The sequence below is a fragment of the Syngnathus scovelli genome, chromosome 6, assembly GCF_024217435.2.
Source record: "Syngnathus scovelli strain Florida chromosome 6, RoL_Ssco_1.2, whole genome shotgun sequence".
NCBI classification, from domain to species: Eukaryota; Metazoa; Chordata; class Actinopteri; order Syngnathiformes; family Syngnathidae; genus Syngnathus; species Syngnathus scovelli.
Genome location: NC_090852.1, coordinates 6972965 through 6998760, shown reverse-complemented (window position 1 = coordinate 6998760; position 25796 = coordinate 6972965). Strand labels below are relative to the sequence as shown.

The 25796-nt window shown below is 41.6% G+C and overlaps 1 protein-coding gene and 1 long non-coding RNA gene across 2 annotated transcripts; both read left to right on the top strand.

The window, feature by feature from the left end:
- The first annotated feature begins 439 nt into the window (after nt 1–439).
- Nucleotides 440–2319, top strand: LOC137840401 (uncharacterized). Its single transcript, XR_011087020.1, has 2 exons — nt 440–661; nt 1098–2319. It is a non-coding gene; the product is annotated as an uncharacterized lncRNA (long non-coding RNA).
- Nucleotides 2320–3861: 1542 nt separating this feature from the next.
- Nucleotides 3862–25224, top strand: LOC125970527 (tetraspanin-18B). Its single transcript, XM_049722879.1, has 9 exons — nt 3862–4128; nt 19374–19459; nt 21922–22020; nt 22303–22497; nt 23274–23348; nt 23435–23533; nt 23637–23810; nt 24116–24199; nt 24445–25224. The coding sequence occupies exons 2-9, from the start codon at nt 19457–19459 to the stop codon at nt 24496–24498; spliced, it is 783 nt and encodes a 260-aa protein (XP_049578836.1). The 5' UTR covers nt 3862–4128; nt 19374–19456; the 3' UTR covers nt 24499–25224.
- Nucleotides 25225–25796: the final 572 nt, after the last annotated feature.

Sequence of the window (25796 nt, the reverse complement as noted above, 5' to 3'; positions counted from 1 at the left end):
CCTACTTTCCACTATGCCTGCTCTTTGGTTCATCCTTGTGGGAACACTGGAAACGCAGTACATGCGGGGAATCTCGGCACGCTTGGCTTGTCACCTCCAGACAAGATGGGGGAGGGGCAGGCAATACTTCTGAAGACAAAGACCACATAAAGGCTAAATGGACTTAATGAAGAGAAAATCTTCCCGGAGCTCATTTTCCCTTGTCGGTCAAACTGAGGTCCAGCAGGTGTTGTGAGTTGCACAAAAAGGACGGTATGAAAACTATGAGCTGGTTCACCTCCGTGCACATCTCTGCCTCCCACGCTCCACTGCCTCCTCTCAAGCAGCTGTCACAGGTCCATCCACAGCAGGTAGACGGTTAGCGTTAGATTAAAGGAGACTGCCTGCAAGTGCTTTGAAGTGTGCATAAATGTACACGCAGAGGTTAAAAATAAAATCAAACATAAAAGCATTTTTAATCCTGTGATGTGAAAAGAAAAAAAAGCTTCGAAATTCAAATAACTCCCTACTCTAAACCGGTGATTCCCAAATAGTGTGTGATCACACTGGAGCTTGACAAAGTGTGTTTTTCCGGAGTCCATTGAATGTTTTAATAAATCGATTTGTCAGCCAAAGTCAATAAATCCTGAGTTAGTGTGCATATTTGGCACCAACAATACAGGTAGGAGGGAAACGTCTAATTTCACCGTTTAATGGCCCCAATTTTAGAAAATGCATGTTACGTATCGTACATACATGTATCAATTCTCGAAAGAAAGATATTAGGCCATGTTATTTTATTTAACATATCTAAATATCAGAAAGTTAAGATTCTTTGATTAGGTGGTTATCAGCTGATGCCCACCATGCTAACTGCTAGCTATCTTAAAGGCTAATGTAAAAAAAATAGTCAATGCTGTTTATGAGGTATAATATTTTGATTTGATTTCAACTTGTGACAAATATTTATTTTTCCTTTTTTTTCTGTGTAAAATATAGTCTTTGACTCCAGATTGGGAAATGCTTCTTTAACCAACCACATGATGGATTCATTGCTAGGTTACAGCCAGTTAACACACACAGGCACAAAAATGACTCATTATATCTGCCATCTTAAGTTCGCTAGGTGACTTTTCCATGACTGCTCTCCAAATGGTCTCATCAAGGGAAAGCGAATGTGTGTCGCGGGCCTCATGGAATGCGTCCGCTGAGGTGAAGAGAAGAATTCTCCATAAAAGGACCTTAGTTGTGGCTCCAGATATACAGCACAGTCGTTGGGGGGAAAAAAAAGTCAAATTTGGGTTAGACAATGAGGATTCATTTACAGTGTTTCATTGCTACAACCCGCATACAGTGGAGCAAATGAGAATTTTCTTTCATATTTTTTTTCAACAATTTAATCAATGTCTTGTCAATGTGGTTGATGGGTCTTGGTGAGCCGATTGAATTTCTTTTGGTAGTGATAAGCCGACTTGTTTTCGTATCGGCACATAATTTTGTCAGTTTGGAAGAAAATGTCATTTTTTTATTTATAGTATATGTCTGAAGACAAAAAAACAACATTGAATTTTAACATTTATATTTTCATATTAAAATATGTACAGTCAACCCCATCTATTTTCACATCAGATGTTATATTCAAATATTTGTGTGTTGTTGCTGGGGAAATTCCTTAAGAATGCATCCCGTGTGTGTTAGTGTGTGTCCGTGTATCATTGCACAATGCTCACTTTGTGATAGCTTGTGAAGCGGTGCTGTGGCCTATTTAATGAGATAGTCCATGGTTAGATGGTATGTGTGTGAAATTGCAGCGCGGGCTGTGTAAATTGAATTAAACGGGTTATGGTGTGGGATAAAGAATGCACATGTGATCAGCGTGCCCACAAGCTTGTGTGTGTTTGTGTGTGTCCCCAGAAAGCATGGTGCTGGAACGAGTACCGTAGTTTAAGCACAAAATTGCTCGAAAAATGGTTTACAGTCTTTTCTTTATGTATTAAGAGCACAGCGTACATTCATTGACTTTGATTCAATGGTTTAGCAGCCATGTGGCTCAAACTGTTGATGTGCTTGATTTAAGTGAGGAGAGTTTCCATTGACTGTTTTGCGGATTTAGCCTCGTGTGCCAAAAGAGATCATCTTGGTAAAAAAAAAAAAAAAATCCAGTTTGACTTATTTTTGTCTAAATCTCCACAATTCAGTTCTACACTCAATTTTTACATGTTTTCAAAAATGATCTCCAAACATGAGTTCCTGTACAGCCTTCAAAACGATTTTGTATAAATATGTGTAAACCCTCTGATGAATAAACAAAGAAAAGGTGATAAAAACTCAAAAACATAACTCCAACCGCTTCCTTGTGTGTTTATGCTGAAAAAGGAGGAAGGAGTCGGCCTGGGGATTCACCTCAGCTTTTCTTTGCTCTGAAAATACCAGAGGAGCCAAAAAGAAAATACCTCACAGCTGTTCTTTGTGCAGCCAAACTGTTCATGTGATACTTGCAGCGTGAAGTCGCCACCTGACATTTGAAGTGCTAGCTTTCAACAAACGTTCTCCTTATTTTGCCTTGAGACACTGTTTGTTATTTCATCTTTACATTAATATTATCCCTACAAAAAAAAAAAAACAGCCAGTCAATTTGTGCTTGTGCACCATTATGGAATGGGATCACGGGTCGGAGAGATTTGTTGGCCATGTCGCGTATGCCGCCGGGAATGTCAGGGTCGGGACCTTTAGGGGAGAGGCCAAAAGGATAAGTTTGTGGAGCGCTTATCTTGGTCTCCATCTGTAGTAGATTTTGTGACACGAGGAGCACAGAGGGGGAACATTGTGTTGGAGAACATTGTTTGAATTGAACCAAAGACAGCACAAGGACTGAACTTTGATAGATTTCTTAATCAGAGTGTTGCACAACAGCGTCAAGGATGTGGAACATTCCGAGATTCCACCATTCCGTCTCACAGAAGAGATGAGTGTGATGGAATGTTAACAACAGTTCTTGCATGTAGGAGCGGTATAAGTAAGAACATGACAAATGAACTGCGTTTTTGTTGACCCTTTGGGTTCACTTTATGTTGTTTGGATCTGATATGGTTTTGTTCTAAGTTTTCTGGAGCTACCATGTTACCTGGGTCTCTTCAGCGAGGCAGATCTCCTAATGTTTATGCCATTTTTTCCAAACCTTTGTGGGAAAACGTCATCAGGTCAAGGACAAATGCCAAGGTGCTTCCTGTCCGGTATAGAAACGAGAGCGTAAACTTCCACGTCATCACACTTGGATGGAATATCAAAGAAAAGTTCCAAAGCACTCGAGTGGCCCCTTGATTAATGATTTGGAGTTGTTTTCTTCTGACAACTTTTCCAAAAATCTTACGAAATTCATTCATTATGTTATTCACAGACAATGGGTGGAAATGAAGCCAGAAATTCCCAGACGCTCGCAGGTAAAAAATAAAAAGGCATTTCGTGTGAATGTGGGTGTCACCTGTAGTTTAAGTTGTAATATCACCAATCACCACTTGAAGGCAGATGTGTGGTTGAGGTGTATTTTGGATTATACTGCCCCTTTGAGAATAAATCCAATATTTATTCATTTTTGGACATTTGTAATGATACATAGGGAACACAGTACTGTAGCTCTATATTAAAATTTTGAGTGATATTATTTTGGTTTGAAAAAAAAATTGTCTTCTATTATCTACAAAACCCACGCAAGCATAACAGAACACAGAAACTCTAGAATTTCTGGTCCAGCTCTTGTTTTAATAGGTACTGGTGCTGAAGGGTAGCCAAAGAAGTGTCCGGTGGGTGTAGGTCTTCCACTCCCCCCCGAACCGAGGAAGGTGGCCCTAGGGGCGGGGACTACATCGGAGACGCTCGGGCTGGCTGAATGATCCTCTTCAGCCTCTCAGCTCGCTCAGACTTCGTGCAACACTTTACATAGCAACACTTTGCTTCTTCACGCCACGGTGCTTGTTGTTGTTGTGCTTGCAAAGGATCTCGCAGCGTGGATTTCAATAGTCAGAGCAGTCCGTTGGACATTTGAGCTTGTCACGTCTTTTAGTTTATTTACGCGACGTGCAAACAGGAGGCAGTTTGTTGCGTGATATTTACGCCAGAAAGAAAGCGACAGCTCAATGATTCGGCTCTAAGGTAAAACATGCATTTTGTGTCTTCTACATTTAAATGTTCAAATCGTCCTTTAAAAGTGCTACTTGTGTGGGAATTTATTTGCAACACGCGTTTGCCTTGTTTACTTTACTTTTTCTTTAAACCACATTATCTCTTTACGGTAAGTCCTATGAACCTGTTGTTTTGTTGGGGAGGAATTATTTGGAGTAAATAAATGTGCTAAATGTATCCACCATTCTCTTGTACAATCTAATGACATCTAATTTGAGCTGTGTGACTTTCTGTTTTCCTAAAGAAAATGTTAATTTCTTAATTCAGGTGGGACGATTACTCAATGACTAATCATCAAATGAATCAATTATTATATTTGATCATTGATTAATCATTTAGCTATCCTTATTTTAACTGTCCAAATGCTGCCGATATAATCCAATTTTTATAGTCTTACGTGAAAGTGGACTGATTTTACCTTTGCGTTGAATCAAAACAAATCAGCTTTCACTTTTGAAAACAATTCTCAACATTTTCCCTTTTTTCTGGCATGTTTTGCCTATTTTCTGGCAGTTGTAGTGAATAGAGCTAAACCTGTTCAGCAAACTGTTCTTAATATTTAGAGTACACAGATAAAAATCTCTACACTGTAAACGACAACCACAACATATTGTTCAATCAATACCCCTTTGGCAGTGTTGATCAGTATTATCTTTTGTAAGTGTATTTTTTTGTCAGTTGTTGTTCTGTGATGTAGATTTGCGGCTGTGTTTGGGTCCGGCCGTCTGTCTCCCCCAAGCTGGCATCTTTCCCACGGGCTCCGGCCTGACCAATGCTGTCTGCTGCCATCTTTGGGGTCAGCATGTTCATGATTGTGATGCTCCGGTTTTGCTGGAGGGCATTGGCATGAGTGTCCCATCGCATCCATCAGGGAAGCAGGCATTATGCCCCACCCAAAAAAAAAATAATCATGCCATCCCATCATGATGGTCACAGCAGAAAGTAATGAAAAAAAAAAAAAGCCAGATTTCGTCCTCTCCCGGTACCAAAGAAATAGTTTTTGCAGTTGGAGCTAAATGTTTATTGAAATAGCAGCAACAAAGCAGCAAAGTGAGACCTCGGAGAGTGACATACACAATGGGGCTACAAATCAGTGCAGTCGTAGATGTTTTGGTCGCTGGGACACATGTTTACATTTCTGGAGGCTTTGGCTTATTGCTTGTGGCTACACGCACTGGCTAACCTGCAAAGTAGTGCTATATTTCTAAATCACTTGATAAGAGAACTATTCATTGAATTAAGTGTTCATTATTGGCAAGATAGTGTTTCAAATGAAGTGAGATCGGCAATGTTGCAGAATCACAGTAAAAATGTGTCTTCACAAGTATGTTGCAGGAACAGCTGGAAATAAGATCCGGTTTCACCCGAGCAGATTAGCACCATGGGAACAATTAACACAAACCAGTGTCCAGTTTTTTTGTCTCTGTCTTTTGCGCATGCATGAATTCAACCTACATAACATAGCCCAACAGATTGGACCAACTGGTTCCTGTCACAATCGTTGAGCTGATTTGTTTTGCGACTTTGTGTCTATGTGGTGGAGCTCGTTGGTTCCTCAGTGACAGGGAGACAACCGTGGCGTCAATGGAGAGAAAGGAACTCATAGACTGCATACAGAGGCGTTTTTGTTCACGTGAACATTCGTGTTGTCAGAAAGAAAATGCAAAAGAAGCAGCCGTATTGATGTTCCTGGAGCAGCTGCCAATGCCGATGAGTAAGCTCTGCCTGAAGCTTTTTTTTTTTTTTTTTTTATTCCCTCATGAGTTTGATTCACATGAGTTGTTCAAATACAAAGAATGAGGTTTGTAAAGCTACATTTTCATTCATAGGAAAAATCATAGCGAGCGGCATCAATGCATGGGCAAAACACCCCAAACACAATTTGGAAGATGAATCAAGTTACACTATCATCTATTTTTGTGCACCATTTTGAATGTTGTGAGGATGAACAGATAAATCTATGGTCAACCAAAAGAAGACAAAGAAGGATTTATTTATTTATTTTTTTAAATACCTGTTGTTGGTGCCTGTCAAGTGGTATTTGTTTTGCCTACACGTAGTGGCAGAACGCCTGGTGTGAGATTGGTGCAGTCATTTTAATAGTCCCTTTGATAACGTGTTGCTTTCACTCACACATTCCCCAGAACGAGTGTGGAAAGTCGCTTGCAGTGAAAACAAACGCACGGTGAGGGAAGTGCGCCTTCGCTGATCGCTTGCCATCGACGTTAGCGTCAATGCGTTTGCCGACAGTCGGTTCAGTACATAATTTTGGCAAAAAAGGCCTGAAATGAATCAGTCTGCTCCACATGGTCGATTGCGCTTTCCTAGCACTTTTCATCCTCTTTTTTTTTTTTTTTTTTTTTTAGTTTGTCTGATTTGCTTACTAATGAGCGTGCAGACTTGGCAAGTCATCTGATCACTGGCACAGATTTCATATCCATCTGCCTCTCCTGCATGAAGTCATCTTTCCTCCTATTCCGTGTCTGCGCCCTGGCTCAGAGCGCAGGTTTCGAGCAATATGGCGGTTGGGCCGTCACGCCGCGCTTGCCCTCGCCTGCATCAGCAAGTCGCCCGCAGAGAGCGCGGATCTAAATGGAGTATCTATTGGCTCAATGAGAAAATTGCTTTTCTCGATTGCTGGAGGACCCTTCATTTAATGTGCGCGGCACACTGGCCACAGCTAGTAATGGCTTCAGCATCTTTGTTGTCCGCAGACATGAGTAAATGAAATTTGCTTTTCAGCTGGGAGAAATCATTTACTCTCAGAAAAGTGAAATTTTCTTCTTGAAGCATCACTATCTAATGGCCATAAGAACTTTTTGACAGACTTGCATATGAAATATTATGCTTTTGAATGGGGATGGTCAAGAAACAATATCAGGTATCGGACCGATACCGGCCTTATTTAAAGACACTACGCTGCCTATACAAGTCACCGATAATTTACGGCTCCATTTTTTTCCGTATAATTGACACAAATTTGTGACCAAAAAAACAAAACAATCAAAGGATATTGACACACCGTTGCATGTTCCTCCCCTTGCGTGTAAACATACGAACCAGGAAGCGACGGTTGACCTCAGCCGAGGGCAGCTGGCAGCCCCCCAAATTGACAGAGCAGGAAGCCGAGCAGCCGCTTCCTCTTTATCACAAGGAAACAGGTTTGCCTGTTTTGGGCTCAACCACTGAATTCTTGGTTCTTATCTTGCCTGTGCTCTATTTCCCTCAATAATGGTCAAGCTTAGCAGGTAATGAGGTAAAAGGTAGCTTTCAGACAAGCTGGCCTTCACAGATAGCAACTTCTCCAACAGGGTTCTACACATTTCACCTCCCCTCAGGATGTGGAAACCACCTCCATCTTGTAATCCTCATTCCACCAAACGTCATTTTTGAAGTGGCCAAAGTATAGTTTTTTAAAAAGTGCCAAAGGCTGTAAGTGTTGCTATCTTGGTCATCACTGAGAGAGTTGAGATACTACAATGTGCTTCTCCTACCTTCTGATTCTGCCAAAGCTCAGACGGTGCTTAATGCGTAGTTATCCCTCTGACATCATCAGAGCAAGAGGATCTATGAAGGATCATTTTGGGATACGCCAGAAGAAAAAAAACACACACAGTGCTGCCTCATGTTGCAAAAGCTCCATGGCTGCTTTTTGTTGTTTCAAGGAGTTGAGCATGAAGCAGCTGTTAGTTCCTCTCTAGTTTGCTTTATCGCGTTAGCAATATGATGATTCTGTTGTTTATGAAAGCCATGCGGAGCATTGTGTGCGAATTGGGAATATGGATAAAGAAAGCGTCAGTTTGTTTGCATATTAGACAAACATACACACACGCCTGAGTGCTTTCACTTGTTGCAGCACCTTCTTTGTCTCTGCTTGTCAAACCGTTTTATTGATGATACTGTGAGGCCCGAGTGTGTTTTTGCAGCCTCTCCCCGTGACTCACTGGACCATGATGCTTTTCTCCTTTCCTGAGTCAGGCATTTCTCCCATGAAATGAGAAATTCCCAGTTTCTGGTCTTTCAGCAGTTTCCGAGCTTTTTTGTCTTTCTGTTCCATTCCCGAATACTTGACTTCTTCTTAACACATGACCGTAATAGCAGAATATAGATCTCGGCTGGCGTGCAATTGTCCAATAGAAGACAGTTCGATATGGAGCTGGATACTTGGGGCACGATACCATTCAAGGACATTTTAAAGTGGAATGTTATATTACCGTATTGGCCGGAATATAAGACGACCCCCTCTTTTTCAAGACTCAAGTTTGAGAAAATACTTTTTGAACACTAAATTTAATTCAAATCGTGCAAAAACTGTCTATCACATCTTAATATCTGAACATTGAAATATGTAAACTAAAGTGCAATCACATTTGTAAATGAATGGCTTCTGGTTTTTCCATTTTCTGTTATCTCTTCTCTTTTCTCTATTTTCTTCTCTTTTCTTTCTTACCGCTATTTTTTATTTTTCTTCTTCATGCTACCGCTATTTTTATTTTTATTCTTTGTGAAAGGGATTCACTTTGGCCTGGGGAGTTAAGTTCAGCATTCGCTTTAAAGGTATCTGGCACCATCTAGCGTTGTGAATGGGTGTAATGTCGAGATCCCGAATGTAAGCCGACCCCCACTTTTTCTTTCTTTTTTCAATGCAAAAAACACCGTCTTATATTCGGTACATTATTTTATACATTGTACATTATATTATAGCATAGCATAGCATATTAGCCACATTCACTTACTGTTGTGGTATGCTATTCAGTGGACCGTATGAGATGTTGAACAAATGAAATGCATGTTATGTGTTGTTAAAGGTAGCTCATTAATTGTTTGGTGACCCTGAGGGTGCCCTAATATATGGCCGCAGAGTGGTCTGTTTGTTGGTATGTGTGACACAAACTTGTTTTCTAGGGCTGCTTTTGGAGCCTGGCTGAATTACAGAGTACCTCCAAGAGATTTATTTTGAGCATGATATGGGTTTTCAACCCAGTCTGCTAATGACACGCTGCCTTTCCAGTCTGTGATAACCATGCAAACCTCGAGTACGTGACCTTGCCTGAACGTATGTGTGTGTGCGTGTCGATTCAGTATACATAGTGGTGCCTTGAAAGAGGATATTTCTCTCATCAATTGTGATGAAAATTTAAACCAACTGATTGTCTACATATTTTTATATACTTTGGTGACTGCTGCTTTGTGCCCCTTTTGTAGCCCACACACATCTATGATGTAAGCTCCAGTGAGATTCTAACAATGAACCTCCCACAGGAAGCGACTTAGCTCAAATCTAATGTGGGTTCACTGTCAGCAGCAACGGCATCAAGGGAGACGATTGGCGTTTGATTTTGGCAGAACTCCACAGCCTGATCCAATAATAATCTTTGTGGTATCTGAGTGCAGAGGCCAAATAATGAGCTCGCCTCTGTATGGCTCACAAGCCGGGAAGCGAGCGACTTGTTGTTTTCTCCCACCTTGTTAAAGAATAAGAAACGAGAAATAGAAGCTAGTAAGTCAACTTCGGTATGTTTGCACAGAAAGTCTCTTGTATTGCTCTGGTGACATCTCTGAGCGACTCTAAGGTTGATCACAAGTCATTCCACCACACTGGTCGACCTCGATTTTTTATTTGTATGAAAAAATTGCCACTTTAACCAAGGACAAAATATGTGTCTATTTTGTAATCCAACAATTGTGCAGAAGAATATAACAGTGTTATTCCAACTTCAAACTGCTCCACTATAGTAAACATTTTCCAAAATTCCCTTCACACATTAATCCACATTATAGAGCTGAGCTATTTGTGCCTTAGAACGTTCTACTCCTGTTATACCGTTATTCATAAACAAGCAAAACAGCTCAATGATGGGCCCTTTAGGCAGTGGTTGTAAAAATATTATTTTTCCTCACTCCTTTCACTGCTCATGCACAACCGCATCATGACACCTAATGTGCTCTTAATATTTGAAGCATTTCTCTAAACCTGCTTTCGCACACCACACGCTCCAAACAAACGTTGCTGATGTAGAAATTTTGTTGCACTCTTCCTCAAAAGAGGAAACAATTAGCTGGCAAAGCTCAAACCCACCCCCTCTTTGCCTCATCATTTTTTCATATTTCTTTATGAAAATTTCAACACAGCGCTGCTTTAAAAGCTTGCCAGTCAAGACAACATTTATGGGTCAGTGCATTAAAGCAAGGCCTCTCCTCTGGGCAAGCAGTCGGTCAATGTGCGGCATTTAATAAAGGCAGTGGATCGTTCCCACAAGGAATTGTGAAAAGGCTTGATATTTTTTTTTTTTTTTTTTTTTTTTTGTTTTTTTTACTCTGGAAGGCAGAAGCAAAAATTGAGGTTGTCTTTCATATTTATCATCGCAAACAGAATTTTCTTAGATAGCGGGAGAACTGAAGGTGTCCTTACTGTAATATCGTTTTGGAAAGATGGATGTGCTCGCTGCTCTGGATGTCTTCCAATAATTTGTCATTGGTCCCAGTTGAGGACGAGGAGGCTGCTGCAAAGTCGTCCTCGTTCATTTTCAGCACCTTTGAACCACTTGGGCATTGCTCCAAGAGATGAATACAAAAATAGACCAACCTTCGCTTGAGTTAGGCGACATGGTCCAAGATAGCGCATTTCCATTTTATTCCTCACGTTGCTCATGGAGCAACATCAAGACACTCTGAGGATAATCGCATCCTCATATCGTAATTGATTGAAAATCTTATGCCGATAAACATCAGGTATGAAAATAGATATTTTGTCAAAGTGACTGATTACCAAATAAATTCTATCAAAAGCATCAAAGAAATAATGAGCAAATGTTGTGATCCATGACCAAACGTACATTTACTTATCTCTGCAGGCAGTTTGAAATTGGACTTTTTTTTTTTTTTTTTTAACAGGGAACAGATGTCTCCCTTCAGACCATTTTTTCAAGGAAGGTTTCGTTACATTCTCCACATCTAGAGCACGCCCCCCCCCCCCCCCCCCCCCCCCCCCCCCCCACTCTCTCGCTGCAGTCTATAGTGCAAGCTTTCAGAAAACCTCTTCAGATGATTCGCTGCGTGTACATATTTGTTCTGTTGCCTTTGGCGTCAACTTCAGGTCTGTTGTTCCTCCAAGAAATATGACACACTACAGACAGATGGAGAGTTGTGAAAGTTCAAAATCAAAACCATTTCACAGCATCTCCTTCGGGGTCGTCTACGGAGCATTTTATCGGCATTGTTATTTTCAATCTCCTTTTGTTTACAGTAAATCTCATTTTATGCTAATCAACATGCGATGCTGCACATTTTCGTTTTAGTGGGAAACTTTTTTGTTATTAATAGTTCAGAAAAAACACTCGCACAAGTGGCCTACCTCACATTCCCGACATAATGGAAGTAACATTAGCTTTTTTTGGCATGAGAGCCACCTGTGAATGGTTAAATAAGCATAAGGAGCAGTAATGCATTTCATCATAAATAACCCGTCTGCGGTCAGTCCTGCGGTCCCGCTGCACTCGTAAAATGTGCTGTTTGTTTACAACTGCCGCGGTTGAGTGCTTCGCTCATAATTTCATCACAAACTCCGATGAATCCTCAAGACAGCATCAACTCAAGCAAGACACTTGTCATCACCTCCCCTAGAGGATGTGATATTACTATTTGCAAGGTGTGTTTTGTGTTTTTTCGTTCGGATTACGACTGTGAACGGGCCTCTTTAACTCTGCCGGGTTTCATGGTCATGATACTGTTTATTTGAGCTATTTTATTAATATTATTATTATTATTGACCTATCTATTTAATCTAATCAGAGCTTCCTCTTCCTCTCTTTTGTTGTCGTTTTTGTCATGTCCGATGTTAGTATTGTCTCTGTTGATTTACGTATTTAACTGCTAGCAACTGAATTGATCGATTAATCTGTCTGTCTGTCTGTCTGTCTGAGACAATCAATCTAATCAAAGGTAATCATTTCTGCTAGGTTTTGCCTCACCCGTGTTGGGCTCTTTCCAACCAAATCAATCGCGACACGATTGTCACCGATTCATCACGTTTTGCGGTGTAAACTACTATTGACTTGTGTTTCTGAGGGCATAAAATCCCGGTTGGCTTCCAAGCAGCTCAGTTTCCTTCCTCTCGCCTATCTTTCTGCAGTCTCTCACATAAATCAATGTGATGTAATTACATGAAGTCCTTTTCCCACAGCTCAGGCCCGAAGGCAAGGGAATCTCGAGGAGAGAGTATCTCAGTGTGGCCAGTTAACCTTAAACTCCCTCCCGATTCCCAAGACTAAACTCCCACTCCAAAGATTTAATTTAGATGCTTAAATATCTCTTTGCAAACTGTTTTATTTGGTGGGGTCGATGTATTCTTTTTAAGCCAAAGGCCAGACGAGGTTCTCACAGTTGCTGCTCTCTGTTTACATTTGACTAATACACTCTAAAGATCAGCAGATGAGATCTAATTTCTTTGAGTGCTTTTTGTGTTGAGCCAAGCAAGATTTCTCCTGACGTCTCAATCATTGGCGGCACTCCCTGCCCGCCTGATGCACTGCATTTTTGCAACTTTGTTCAATGGAAAGTGTCCAACCGCATTTCTTTCCATCCTGGCTTTCTTCTGGGAGGCTCTTATGCTGTTGATTTCTTGTCAAAGAATATCTTTTAGCTCTTCATCCACGCTACACTTAATTTGAGAAAATTGTGTGGAAAGCCTTGCAATTGAGGTTTTTTTTTTCAGTTAGCAGCTCATTACTCAGAGTTCAGAGGGTAAAATAACCCTGTAATTTTCAGGATTTTTTTTCCCCCTTTAACAAGCTGTCCAAATTCGTATGCACTTACCGTATTTGCCGGTGTATAAGTCGACTCGGTGTATAAGTCGACCCCCTAAAATTCGACGGAAATTTACGATTTTATGATATATCCTTTGTATAAGTCGAGCTCAATTGTTGCATTATATTAAACTTCAAAATTCAATCAGAAATATGCGAAATTTATTGACGAAATGTGTTCAAATTCACGAGTTTGTAGCGAGCAATCTATACGCCATTTTAAATATTATTTACTTCATGACCCTGTGATATTACGCGCCGAGAGAGACTAACAACAATGAACACTCTTAGAAACTGGTTTATTTTTAGTTAAGAAACTACAAATTATAATTATAAAGTGATTGCCGGTACATATAGTTCAAAATTCGTCTTCATCGTCGCTATTTCCGAAAAGCTCGTTCCCTTCGTTTTCGTATAGTTTGTCGTCATAAAGGGCATCTTCTTGGTCTTCTCTATCCTGAGAGCATTTGGCAAATATTTTCTAAGTGCCAACGGCTCTTGCGCCATAAAGAGTCCGCCCCGGCTGGTTCCCCATGTCGGCCAGAACAAGTGAAAATTCGGCCTCTTCCCCTGGAAGTCTGGCCAAGTTTGGCGAATATGTTCTAAGTGCCAACGACTCAACTGCCGTAAAGTGTCTGCCTCGGCTGGTTCCCCATGTCGGCCACCACAAGTGAAAATTCGGCCTCTTCCCCTGGAAGTCTGGCCAAGTTTGGCAAATATTTTCAAAGTGCGAACGACTCAACCGCCGTAAAGTGTCCGCCTCGGCTGGTTCCCCGTGTCGGCCACCACAAGTTTAAATTCGGCCTCTTCCCCTGGAAGTCCGGCCAAGTTTGGCGAATATTTTCTAAGTGCCAACGACTCAACCGCCGTAAAGTGTCCGCCTCGGCTGGTTCCCCGTGTCGGCCACCACAAGTGAAAATTCGGCCACTTCCCGTGGAAGTCCGGCCAAGTTTGGCGAATATTTTCTAAGTGCCAACGACTCAACCGCCGTAAAGTGTCCGCCTCGGCTGGTTCCCCGTGTCGGCCACCACAAGTGAAAATTCGGCCTCTTCCCCTGGAAGTCCGGCCAAGTTTGGCGAATATTTTCTAAGTGCCAACGACTCAACCGCCGTAAAGTGTCCGCCTCGGCTGGTTCCTCCGGTCGGCCAGAACAAGTGAAAATTCGGCCTCTTCCCCTGGAAGTCTGGCCAAGTTTGCCGAATATTTTCTAAGTGCCAACGACATTCATTTAGACATGGCGATTGAATGTTTACGTACCGGTAGTTATTGTCGTTGCTTGACGCGCGATGACTCGCACATTCGCTCAATACCCAGTACTTCCCCCTAGCAGTCATCGTCGCTGCCTGGCTTTCGATGTCCGTTATTGAGGTGAGAATATTAGAAATTGTTGCTGAGGATGCGTGTTAATGCGACGAACGCTTTATAATGATTCAGTTTCTCGCTGTTTGATGAGTCTGACGGACGCACACCCACGCACAATGAGATGCATGAGAAACGGCCTTGGTTACCATCACATTTGAAGCGATGAATACGAAGTTAAATTTTATGACTCGGTGTATAAATCGAGGTCGATTTTTTTCGGTCGATCTTGCATCGAAAAAGGTTGACTAATACACCGGCAAATACGGTATTAACTAGGGAAAATAATAGAATTAGGAAAATAATCTGTTCCAGGGTCATGTAATTATCCACCGACCATCCGAGAGATGATGACCACTTGCATGTTGGGTGGGTGGGACGATTCCTCAATTAATCAGTGAAATTATCAACAAAATCATTTGTGACAGTTAATAATTCAATGCCATTAAGAATTCACAGTATTTTTTTTTTTTTGTCTTTATCAAGTATTCACAGTATCCCCACTGCCCAGTGTTGTAGCGGGCTGGCTAACCGCATCGGCTACGTGGCGGCCATGTTAGCTAGGGCACCTTTCCAATCAAAAGCAATGTGTGGACACTGAAAATAGTGTGTGCTCTCAATATATAACATTTGTAAAAGCCTTCAATGTACCGGCATTCTTGGTCTTTTGTTTTCCTTGCCGTCCATACATGGAATTTGTTGACAACCTTGACTCAACTAGCTTAGCGTTGCCGTCGACGCACATGAAGCTACCTGTCCATGTTAAAAATGTAATGAGTAATAACGACATCACGGTTGATGGATAATTGGAAAGCTGAGATAATTTTCCTTTTGATCAAAACCTAATTTCTGAAATACGGGTCACCGTGACTTGTTTTTCTATGCTCGCTCACATATTCGACAATGCTTGTGACTCATTTGCCCTGTTGCGTCTACTTTATTGAGTTTGTCACACTGTGTTACCCGCTATCATCACTGACACCAAAAACAAGCAGACATAAGTGTTCTGGTTTGTTTTGCTTTATGATGGGATGGCAGTCTGTAGCTCCCTCTGGGTTGAGGAAATGATCCAGATGCGAAGCTTCTGGCTCTCGTAACCCAGAGGGACACCTGCTCACTGCTCCTGTGCAACCCCCCCTAACTTTTCTCTACACACTAGCCATTCATCTTCCCTGTGCCTTTGCCTTCTCTTACTAGCACCTTTTCTGCACAGTAAATTGTGTTTTGGATCAGTTAACGTATTGAGTTTTCCAAGCTTTTAGCCTATTGATGGCTTGAACTTGGCTATTATTGGCCAACATTGCAAATTCCTAAGTAGCATGTTACAATATGTACAAAACAATAAGACCACTCGCAAGATTCAATATAATACACCATGAAAAAATAAAAATGATTTGCTTTGATCGATGGCGCCAGTACACATTTAAGGATATGTTTTGTGCAATATTGTGCACTATGTCTTACAGAGAGCTCAATGTTTTGGTTTCTTTCTTTAGCGACATGATAAGACTCAGTACTGGAAGAAACAATTACTATGAGCCACCTTATTTCAAAGCTGCCGTGTTATTTTCTCTACACCGGCAGTGGAAAACATCCTGAGGGAAGATCGTCTGCTAACGTCATTATGCAGTCAACCTGGATGCACGTTGCCACAGTCTTGAGCTTTTCTGGGCTTAAGGACGTAATGCTGGTGGAAATTGTTGTTGTGTGGCTGCACGTCAGCTGGAAGGGTTTCGAACAGGGGAAGTCCGTGTACAAACTGTTGGGAGTTAACACCCCCCCACCCCCTCTGGGTATGCAAGAATGAACTCCTACCTCAGTTTGCAAGGCTGAACTGCTGGTATCCTTGTTGTGTTTTTGTAACCCTCGGTAAAAAGCCTTGCTCTTAATTGTGTCCCAAGGGGCCCGCAGCTTGCAGTATTCACAACCTTTCCTGTCCCGCTCGGAATCCGACCGCCTTCATTCAGCCTTTACCCCATCCTCCCCAATTGGACAGGTCTTTTCTCTTTAATTACTCCGCTCCAGAGTATAGTTTTCATTGCGTCCTCAGGCCCCTCTCAGACAAGAGGGCTCAATTTCGGTGAAAGTTGGAGGTGATAATTAAAGTTGTACAGTGGGTCCCTAGAAAGACACTAAAACACACTAACTGCTAAAGCTATCGTCCATGCCTTTTTTTCTGGGAACATCACTGCTGCCAACATGGATGAATTAACAGTGAGTTGTAATTGTTTCTATAGCTTGGCGCTTTAGTAGCTTTATCCCTGGTAGTTGACTCCCTCCAGGGACAAGCAATGATTGGGCATCATCATCACTCTCATTAAAGTAAGTGTTCTGAAGATATATGGCTGCCGACATGTGCCCTCTTTATTCCTCTAATGAGAGCATGATGTATATGAAACTGTGTCAGGAGATCACTAGAGATCATCGTCAAGAGCTGACACTTCTTCTTTCTACTAGGGCTTAAAACTATATTAAATAAAGGTTTATTAGCCTATATGAGAAGTGATTATTGCTTTTATTGGGAAGATTTGTCAACACTGGAAGTGAGGTAATGTGTTAAGCATTAATGGGAAAATGCACATCCACATTTTGTCCACATCCTTTGCACAGAGGAAGAGTTGCAGACTCCAACTCCTTTGCTGTTCTCTGACCTTTGACAAGGTTGACTGCCACATTGACAGGATGATGTGTCTCATGAAGACAAAGGAGGAAAGAAAAAACACTAGTGACTTGATGGGACATAGACAATGTGGGCTGTGACTCACAAAGTCTTTAACTTCCTCTGGAGGGAAATAAATGGGAAAATGAATATCTTTTTTGCATTATTTTTGATGAACACTTAGGCCTATAGGGCGGCTCGGTGGCGCACTGGGTAGCACGTCCGCCTCACAGTTAGGAGGGTGCGGGTTCGATTCCACCTCCGGCCCTCCCTGTGCGGAGTTTGCATGTTCTCCCCGAGCCCGCGTGGGTTTTCTCCGGGCACTCCGGTTTCCTCCCACATCCCAAAAACATGCTTGGTAGGCCGATTGATCACTCCAAATTGTCCCTAGGTGTGAGTGTGAGTGCGAGTGCGAATGGTTGTTTGTCTCTGTGTGCCCTGCGATTGGCTGGCAACCGGTTCAGGGTGTCCCCCGCCTACTGCCCGATGACAGCTGGGATAGGCTCCAGCACGCCCGCGACCCCCGTGGGGACTAAGCGGTTCAGAAAATGGATGGATGGACTTAGGCCTATGACAATTCTTAACGTATTTTATTGTTGCTTGTTAAATATAGAATATTGGACATTGCAGTGGCATGCTGAGAACTTGGAAGATTTGAATGAACCAAGAATGTAGTATATGCGTATCTCTGTGGCTTTGATCATACAATAGCACTTTGCGTGTCTGATTTTTATTAAGACATATGACTACATACAGATCTTGATGCATCCCATGTTGCTGATTTATATATAAACCAGATGTCTGTGATGCAATAGTAATGTCAGCGCTTGAAATAACATCAAAGTGAAATCAATTAGTAACTGCCTTGATGATCAAATTCCTCACAGCGCTTGTGATGTGAGATGGATTCGCTGGGAAAAAATAAAAAGCCATTTGAAGAGGAAGCCTTTTCGCGCGCTGCTTTGCGGAACCCTCCTCGGTTTGGCCTTTATCGTCTTCCTCGAGGTGGCTCGTTCTATTGTTGTGCTTTTGCAACCGTCTACGCTGATCTTTCTTCTTGCCCCCATAACTGATTCAATGAGACGCCGCTATCCAATTGGTGCTTCATTTTCCCGGGAAAAAAAGGTTTCCATGGGAACCAACAAATAATGCAGACCCTCTCCAGTGTTGCTCTCCTCTCGCTAATAGCCTTCTAAACAGGCGCAGGGGAGAGAGGAGCTCTACAACAGGCTTCATTGTGCCATTTGGCCACCCCTCGTGCTTGCAGTCGGATTATCCGCATCATGATCATTATTTACCTACTTTCTGCTTTTCTCATAATCCAACACAAAATGACAACAAATGACCATGCTGTTTTTGGTTAGGTAGTATAAATGGATCAGATGCAACATCGTGACCAGTTGCACAATCAAATGAGATGTAAAAGCTGTATTACAAAATAAATGCTTTGGTAAAGATAATAATGCTCATTACTAGTACTCACAGATATACCGATACCAAGTAACCGATACCACTTTTTAATTCGTAACATTTGTATTAAACCAATAAGAGATAATTTTAAAGAAAAACTTTTTTGTTGTCTGTGTGAGAATGTGTGCACACTGGCTGGTTCTCAGCATCGTATCTGACAACCACACCATGCAGCTGGAGGCAACTTTTGCTGAGTAGCTGTCAGTGCTTTGAAAGTGACATGTGGCGCTGACTATTTTTTGCACGGCAAGGCTGTAATAGAAGCAGGCAAATTGACTAGCATCACTAGATCATTATTTCCTTCTGGGAGATACGTGTGGGACCCCAGTTGGGGAAACAGGGAAAAGTTTAAAGCGTTTATGCTCATTAGGGATGCTGGCTCGAAGACGTGGCCTATAGTGACAGTTAAAGTGAGCAGTGCGTGTGAAGAAAGTATGGCAGTGTACTTGTGGTGAATTATGCATAAGCTCAGATCCTCATCAAGGTCACACCAGAAGCTACGTGTTCTGGGTCTTCTAATAACTGTAATTATCAAAGTAAGAAGATCTTGAGGTATGATATAAAACTTCCACCTGCGCAGGTTTGGATGAATGAACTTAAAAGGTATTTTGGTATATTATGTCCAATTATAAATCTGCCTTCCAGCCCAGGAGAGAATTATTATGTGAGATAAAGCAGCACTGGAGTCCCACATTAGCGTTCTACTGGGAGCGAGTTCCTTCATCTATTATGAATGTATTCTGAGTCATTTGAAGTGTCCTAGAATTTGATTCTGTCTTCTCAAGCTCAACATTTTGGTTGGGTTTCAAATGAATTTCACAGTCTACAAATGTGTCACTTTTTTTTCCCCCCTCGCTTGTCTCTTTTTGTTTGTCTCATTATGTTGGCGCTGACCTCTGCTTCTTTCATTGTTCTCCCTACAGTCCATGAAAACAGGAGCGGCACCAATCCCCGAGAGACGGCGGCAACTTCACCTGAACAAAAGACAAGGCATCAAGAGACAGACATGGTAGGCTGATATAAATCGGCCGGGTTTTCGTGCATCACTCGTACTTATTGCTTTAAAAGTTTTTGTTATTGTGGCTGAGGGGCAAAATATGACATTGTTGGATCATCTTGTATTCATTCTGTGTACGAGTCACGGTGAGAAAAATAGCACAAAGACCACAGGGAAAAAAAGCTACAGATTACAGCGAAAGGTGGGGAGCGAGAAGCAAGTCTGGCTTTTTTTTTTTTTTTTTTTGGGCGCCATCACAGCAAACCAACGCTGCATTGACATTTGGAACATTAGTATTCCAAAGCATGTCTGAGAGGCCGACATATAGATGGAAAGGTGAAAGGGGTGTTCAGACCAAGATATGCTCTCTATAATCACTTCTTGCATATACAACCTTAGAATTACTGGGTTAAAATGTGGACCGACCAAAGAGGTTCGGTCAATTTGACCCAATTTGGTTTTTTTTTTGTAAAACATTCCAATTTATTTTTTTTTTGTTAAAAAAAAACAACAACCCAGGAAGTCGGGGCATTTTTATTCTGGCAATTATAGTTGTTCAAAGAAATGTACACTTCTGGTCAGTCTAATTTTTAACCCAAATTGCTCCAAATTGGGTTAGAAATTGGGCTGCATTTGCAAAAATATAACCGTGGAGTAGAGCGGTCACTATCAAATATTTTTTAAAGGTAAAGCAGACGTTTGAAAAATGACTTATTTTGATCAAAGACAAAAAATAAATCAGTCCGGCATAGCTGTCAGAATGTGTTTGACTCGGCTCGCCTTTGTTTTGCAACAGGAACTAGTGCTAAGTGGAGATGCCAAACACAGCACTGCAGACAAAGGCCACTATCGCACCCATTCTGGGTTGCCGTGGAGACCAGCCACTTTAACCGAGAGCTCGTTACTTTCTTTTGTCCTAAAAAATAACCTCAGATGGAATTTACAAAATTGTATTAGAGTCCAAGTGAAGGGATCACATGGTGTTGACAGCAGTTGGCGTCTTTTCATCTTGAGTGACATGAGGACATGTGTAGTTTGACCACCTCAGCGTGTTCAGGCTCCTCATTGTTTTTTGTACTGCACAACATGAGTTGGTTTGCAGTTCAGCGGTTTTGTGCCATCTTTGAATTGTAATTTTGAGGCTCTTTTCACAGGAAAAAAAAAATCACAATATAGTGGTTATTTTGTTGATGCGTCAACACTTTGTTGTTGAGTTAGGATCGTGGATTATTTATTTATACATGCTTTGAGAAATGCTAAATACTAGCATTAATGAAAAATTGTGGCCCATCCCTGCTTTAATGTCTTCCGGGGTTGAAGCTCTGCTGTGTTGTGTATTTATAATAACAAATGTGTTATCCTGATCTACTCCTACAGACTATATGGCATCACTGGAGGATAGTGGGCGGCCATGCAGGACTTGAAGATAAACAAAAATAAAGGCATAAGCAGAAGCCAGAGTGCAGACAAATATCCCCCTTGTCGTCACAACACATCACATCATTCACCATTTCTTTTCTATTGAGTTCTAACTCATTTAACTGGAAAGCCCCGACAGCAGTGCGTCCTTACAAGAGGCCGTGGGAAATGCTCCAACTGAGTGCAGCCAGAGTGCATGGCAGAAGCGATTATGTGTTTATAGTGTCCTTGATGCGCATGCCTTCACAGAAGCTCATGGAGCATGTGTCTTGCTATCGACCCGGGGTCCACACGCCTTGTTTGTGTCTTTCATCAAGCAAATCATGGCTTCGACACAATTAAATTGACTCAATTTCATTAAATTGGTTTTCAAATTATGCTCTTCCACTAGTTTGGACGTTTTAGATAAGAACTGACCGATTTTGCTCTTAAGGTTCTGTTTAATCTGTCAACTGGGATTTACCATAACCTTGAAGCTCTCATGTAGATTTCAACTGTATCATATTTTTAAAACCGATTGTCCTTATCAGGGTTGCAAGTTTTGTCCAGAGCACCAGGGTGACATTTTGTGTAGATATTGAGATGAAGCCCCTCCTCTCTCCTTTATCTCCCGCTACAAATAATACAATCACGCTTTGGACTGACAGTAGAAAGCAAGGAGGATAAAAGAAGCCCTCCTCCTTGACACCTTTTGTGTGAGCGAAATGTATGCAAATCTCAATTTAGCCCCCATGTGCCCTCATTACGCTTTTCAGCAGGGCTTGAGACAGAAAAGGGGGTAATTAAAACCCATCTCATGCAATAAGGCAGTTGGTTGGCCTCAGAGAAACGCCCGCAAGGTGATCAATACCTGAGCATATCATTATGATTTAGAGGAGGCGTTTAACTGCAACTCTAAATCAATTTCCTCTGCGTTAAACCTTCAAGCTCCTCTCAACCTGTTCATCCACATCTGTAATGTTGAGTGGACAGAATTCAAATATAGACAATGGGAGTGAACAAGTGAATTGTAAAAGTGGGACAGGCTCTATCGCTGAAGTTTGTTTGATTAACAGGGCCATGGCGAGGCTTCAGCACGAGGGACGACAGTCATGACGGGCGACTGCGTAACATGCGTCAAATACCTCATGTTGATCTTCAACACCTTCCTTGTTGTAAGTATTTGTCATCTCCAATCATGTGAAGTCAGTTTAGAGAATGAAGACCCCGGTGAATGACTGTTTGACGGTAGCCACATTTGCATTTTAATAATCTTGATCTTAACTGAACACTGCATCTGATTAATCTTTTATCTTAGTCTTTATTCTTGTGCCAAAATAAAATAGATAATAGAGATCCTCCATTGTTGTTCTCTTATGCAGTACCAGTGTTTCCATGAGATTCTAACATTACAACTTTCTGTCTCCTTCAACTGCCTTGACACATCCCTCTGTCAGATGGCAGGGTGTTTCCTCCTCGGTGTGGGATTGTTGGTGTTGTTTGGAACGGCAGTGTTGAGTGAAATGCTGATGCAACACCCCGTGTTGTCAAAAACCGTCTTTGCCGTACTGGGCATCGGAGCCTTGCTCTTCCTACTGGGCTTCGTGGGCTGCTGCGGAGCCCTCCGTGAAAATAGGTGTCTGCTCTTCTTTGTAAGTACATGACGTTGGTATGACGGACGTGCTGTTATGTTCTCAAGTTACTCTTTATACCAGAAAAACAACTCATAGTCCAACAAAATAAAATGTGATTAAATTGGCCAATAGAGGAGTCCACTTATTTGGTGCTTTGTCAGCGCTTTACAAAGCCTCTTTTTTTTTTTCTTTCTTTTAAACATATCTATTGAATCCAAGTTTCACTTCAACCTATGGAAGAGTTACTTTTTAGTTCAGAATAGTTTCCTTTAACCAGCTGGGACCCTGGTAGAATTCTGTACCATTTATGTTACATCATACCAGCTTCGCACTAGCTAGCGCTAAGCTAGCTGCGAAGTTCCTCTTTCTGGGGTCCAGGTTGACAAACTGCCTTCATTTGTGATATGGCAATGAAACTGCCTTCATTTATGATACGGCATGAAAGTAATTGGGTTCGTTGACTGCCTAATAGTTTAATGTAAAGCTACATTAGCTGGCTAACTATTCCCGCCTGCCTTGTGCACTCCCCACATACCGTACCAGTCAAAGGTTTGGGAACACTTTCAAATTCAAATGTATACCCACAGGCGTGACCTCCAATCGGGTCCACTGGGAAAATACTGAAGCAGAACACCTGCTATGGTCTCTTGATCTGGTTTCAGTTGAGATGTTTTGCATTAGGCCATGGCTCGTTGACGTTGAGTGAAGAAGCAGATATTGGTCCGAAGATTTTTTTTGTGACTGCAGTTCAATTGTCTGTCTTGACTTGCCGCTATTCTCTTGTCTTGTTGCAGTTCTTCATGCTCATCTTCGTGGTCTTTATAGCAGAGCTGGCTGCCGGGGTTTGGGCCTACACGCAGCGTCAAAAGGTAAGTTAAAATATTGATCTCATTTTCTTATTTTATAAAATGATAAACCTGTATATCTTTGGTCAATCATGTTCTCTCTACTTTAGTTCTTTGTTGAAGATTTACAAAAAGAGATGCGGGAAAAGTATCAGGGCTATGCGCCCGATGACAAGTATTCTACAATATGGAATAAATGGATGGTTCAAGTAAGTGCAGAACGCACGTCACTACCAGTCATATTTTTTAGATTACAAGCCTGAGCAAAACAGTAATAATTGCTTGTGTTGTACTCCTTTTGTCTCATTTCAGCATGAGTGCTGTGGCATAAATGGAATAGAAGATTTTGAGGGCAGTCTGTTTCGTAGGAAATACAATCACACAGTCCCAACAGCTTGCTGCCTGCAGCGTAGCCCGGCCGGGAATTTAGAGCATGCTGATATGGATAAATGCCTTAATGGCTCGCAAGATCATATCAACGCACAGGTACGTTCTGATGTCTGTCCCTTGTCCAGATCAGTTCCACTTGAATTGCAATAATATTGAAGTGAATGATGTCACACCAGGTTTGTGATTTGTCAAATCCATCCCATCATTCCATTCCTTTGTCCATCGATGTGCTTGATATAAGATAATCAGTCATTGTCAGTTGTGATTTGTCAAATCCATCCCATCATTCCATTCCTTTGTTCATCGATGTGCTTGATATAAGATAATCTGTCATTGTCAGTCACAATCTTGCAAATTTGCAGCTTTATTGATCTCTTGCGCTGTCCTTTGTGTGCCCACAGGGTTGTTATAAAGCAGGCTTCAAAACCTATGAACTTTACCTCTATTTAGCAGGAGCGTTGTTCATTCTGGTGCTCACCTTTGAGGTATGGAGACATTTTAGTTTCTTTCAGCTTTATCTTTTGCTGTGTGCTGAAGCTTTTTTCTAGATTTTTTTTTTAATGAGCAAATGTCTACTGATCCAAGTGTGGAAAGCTCGCCATCTAGTGGTGGTCCAAAGCACATTCGATGAAGCTCACTTGTTTAAAGTCCAGCTGTCACTTCCGCATTTGTTGATACACTGCAGGTTTCAGTATTGTGTGTGTTAAAGTGCATCTGTTCTTTTCTTCAGCTTCTCGCCATGTCTGTGGCTATGTGCCTCTTCAGGGGACTCCAATCCATGTAGTCTGTTTGGACCTTTTCTTTTCCAAGGAAAAATAGGGAATATGCAAGGAAGAAGAAAATCAACACTTTGGAATTGTTATTGAACTCATTTTCTATTTGAAATTGTTTAGTTGGGGTAGCAAAAAAAAAAAAAAAAAAGTTCTTAAAATGATTGTACTTCACAGCTGGACTTTTGAGGTACTGGGTGACACAGTAATACATGTACTGGCCCACAAAAGAAAAAGTGGGATATGGAAGACAAAGCTGATGTAAAAAGATTTTGTGTTCAGTGGAAAGTGTCATTTGTGGACCGGGTCTTACACAGACTGGGTGTAAAGTAGACTGGACATGAGTACCAGATGAAACCTTAGCAGAAGGCACTGCACTGACTTTTGGATGAAGAATATTTATATGAAGTAAATCTGGTTTAAGTGTTTCAGATGGCTGTGACCCTTCCCCTTTGTTACTGTGCATAGTGACGCAGTCCTTCCACGTGCCCTTTTCACAGCCACGTTTCTAGTATGCTGTATTATACTGTATACGCTCTGTAGGTGAGTGTGTGTACATACTTGATGCATTTTTCAAATGTGTGTAAACTATTTTGTGAGCATGTGAGCTTCACGACCCTCGCGGACTTGAACGTTAACGTGATTTGAAATTTCTGTTTATATGGCTACTCTTTCACCATTATGTGATTTTAAGTGTTTGTGTATGCATTTGATCTTTAATAAATGGCATTGGAAATAAACTATTGTCCCTTTATTATATTGTTTTATGATTTTATGTGGAAAGTACTTCGAATAGTTTACCCCAATGACTCTCATGCATTTTTAAATAAACTGTCGACGGTGTTCATGATTTTTATTTATTTATTTTTTTTTAAATGATGTTGTGTGCTTTTGGTTTTGTATTGGCCACGAGAGCAACCTTGACAGATTCAATATACAGAGGTGGGCTGTGAGTTTTTGACTGCAGCCTTCTGTGCCCACTAAGGCGTGATCTCCACTCATGGAGGAGTCATGAGCCATGTCTGCCATCTAGCGGTTCAAGATGGCGGCGCGTGCACACGCAGCGGCCACTCTCTGTCCCGTTCGGTGTTTTGTGAGTGTTTACTGAGTGTTTGTCCGGCAGTTTTGTGCTCGGACTGCTTCGTCATGGAGCGACGCCGGACTGGCCTGCTCTTCCTCCCCCGGTTGGACTGAGTCGTGAGCTTGTGTGTCTTCACATGCAGAGGAATTGACAATAAAGGAGACTTTGACTTTGACTTTGAAACAAATGCTGCTGTGGTTTAAAATACACATTTAATCCAAAACAACCATC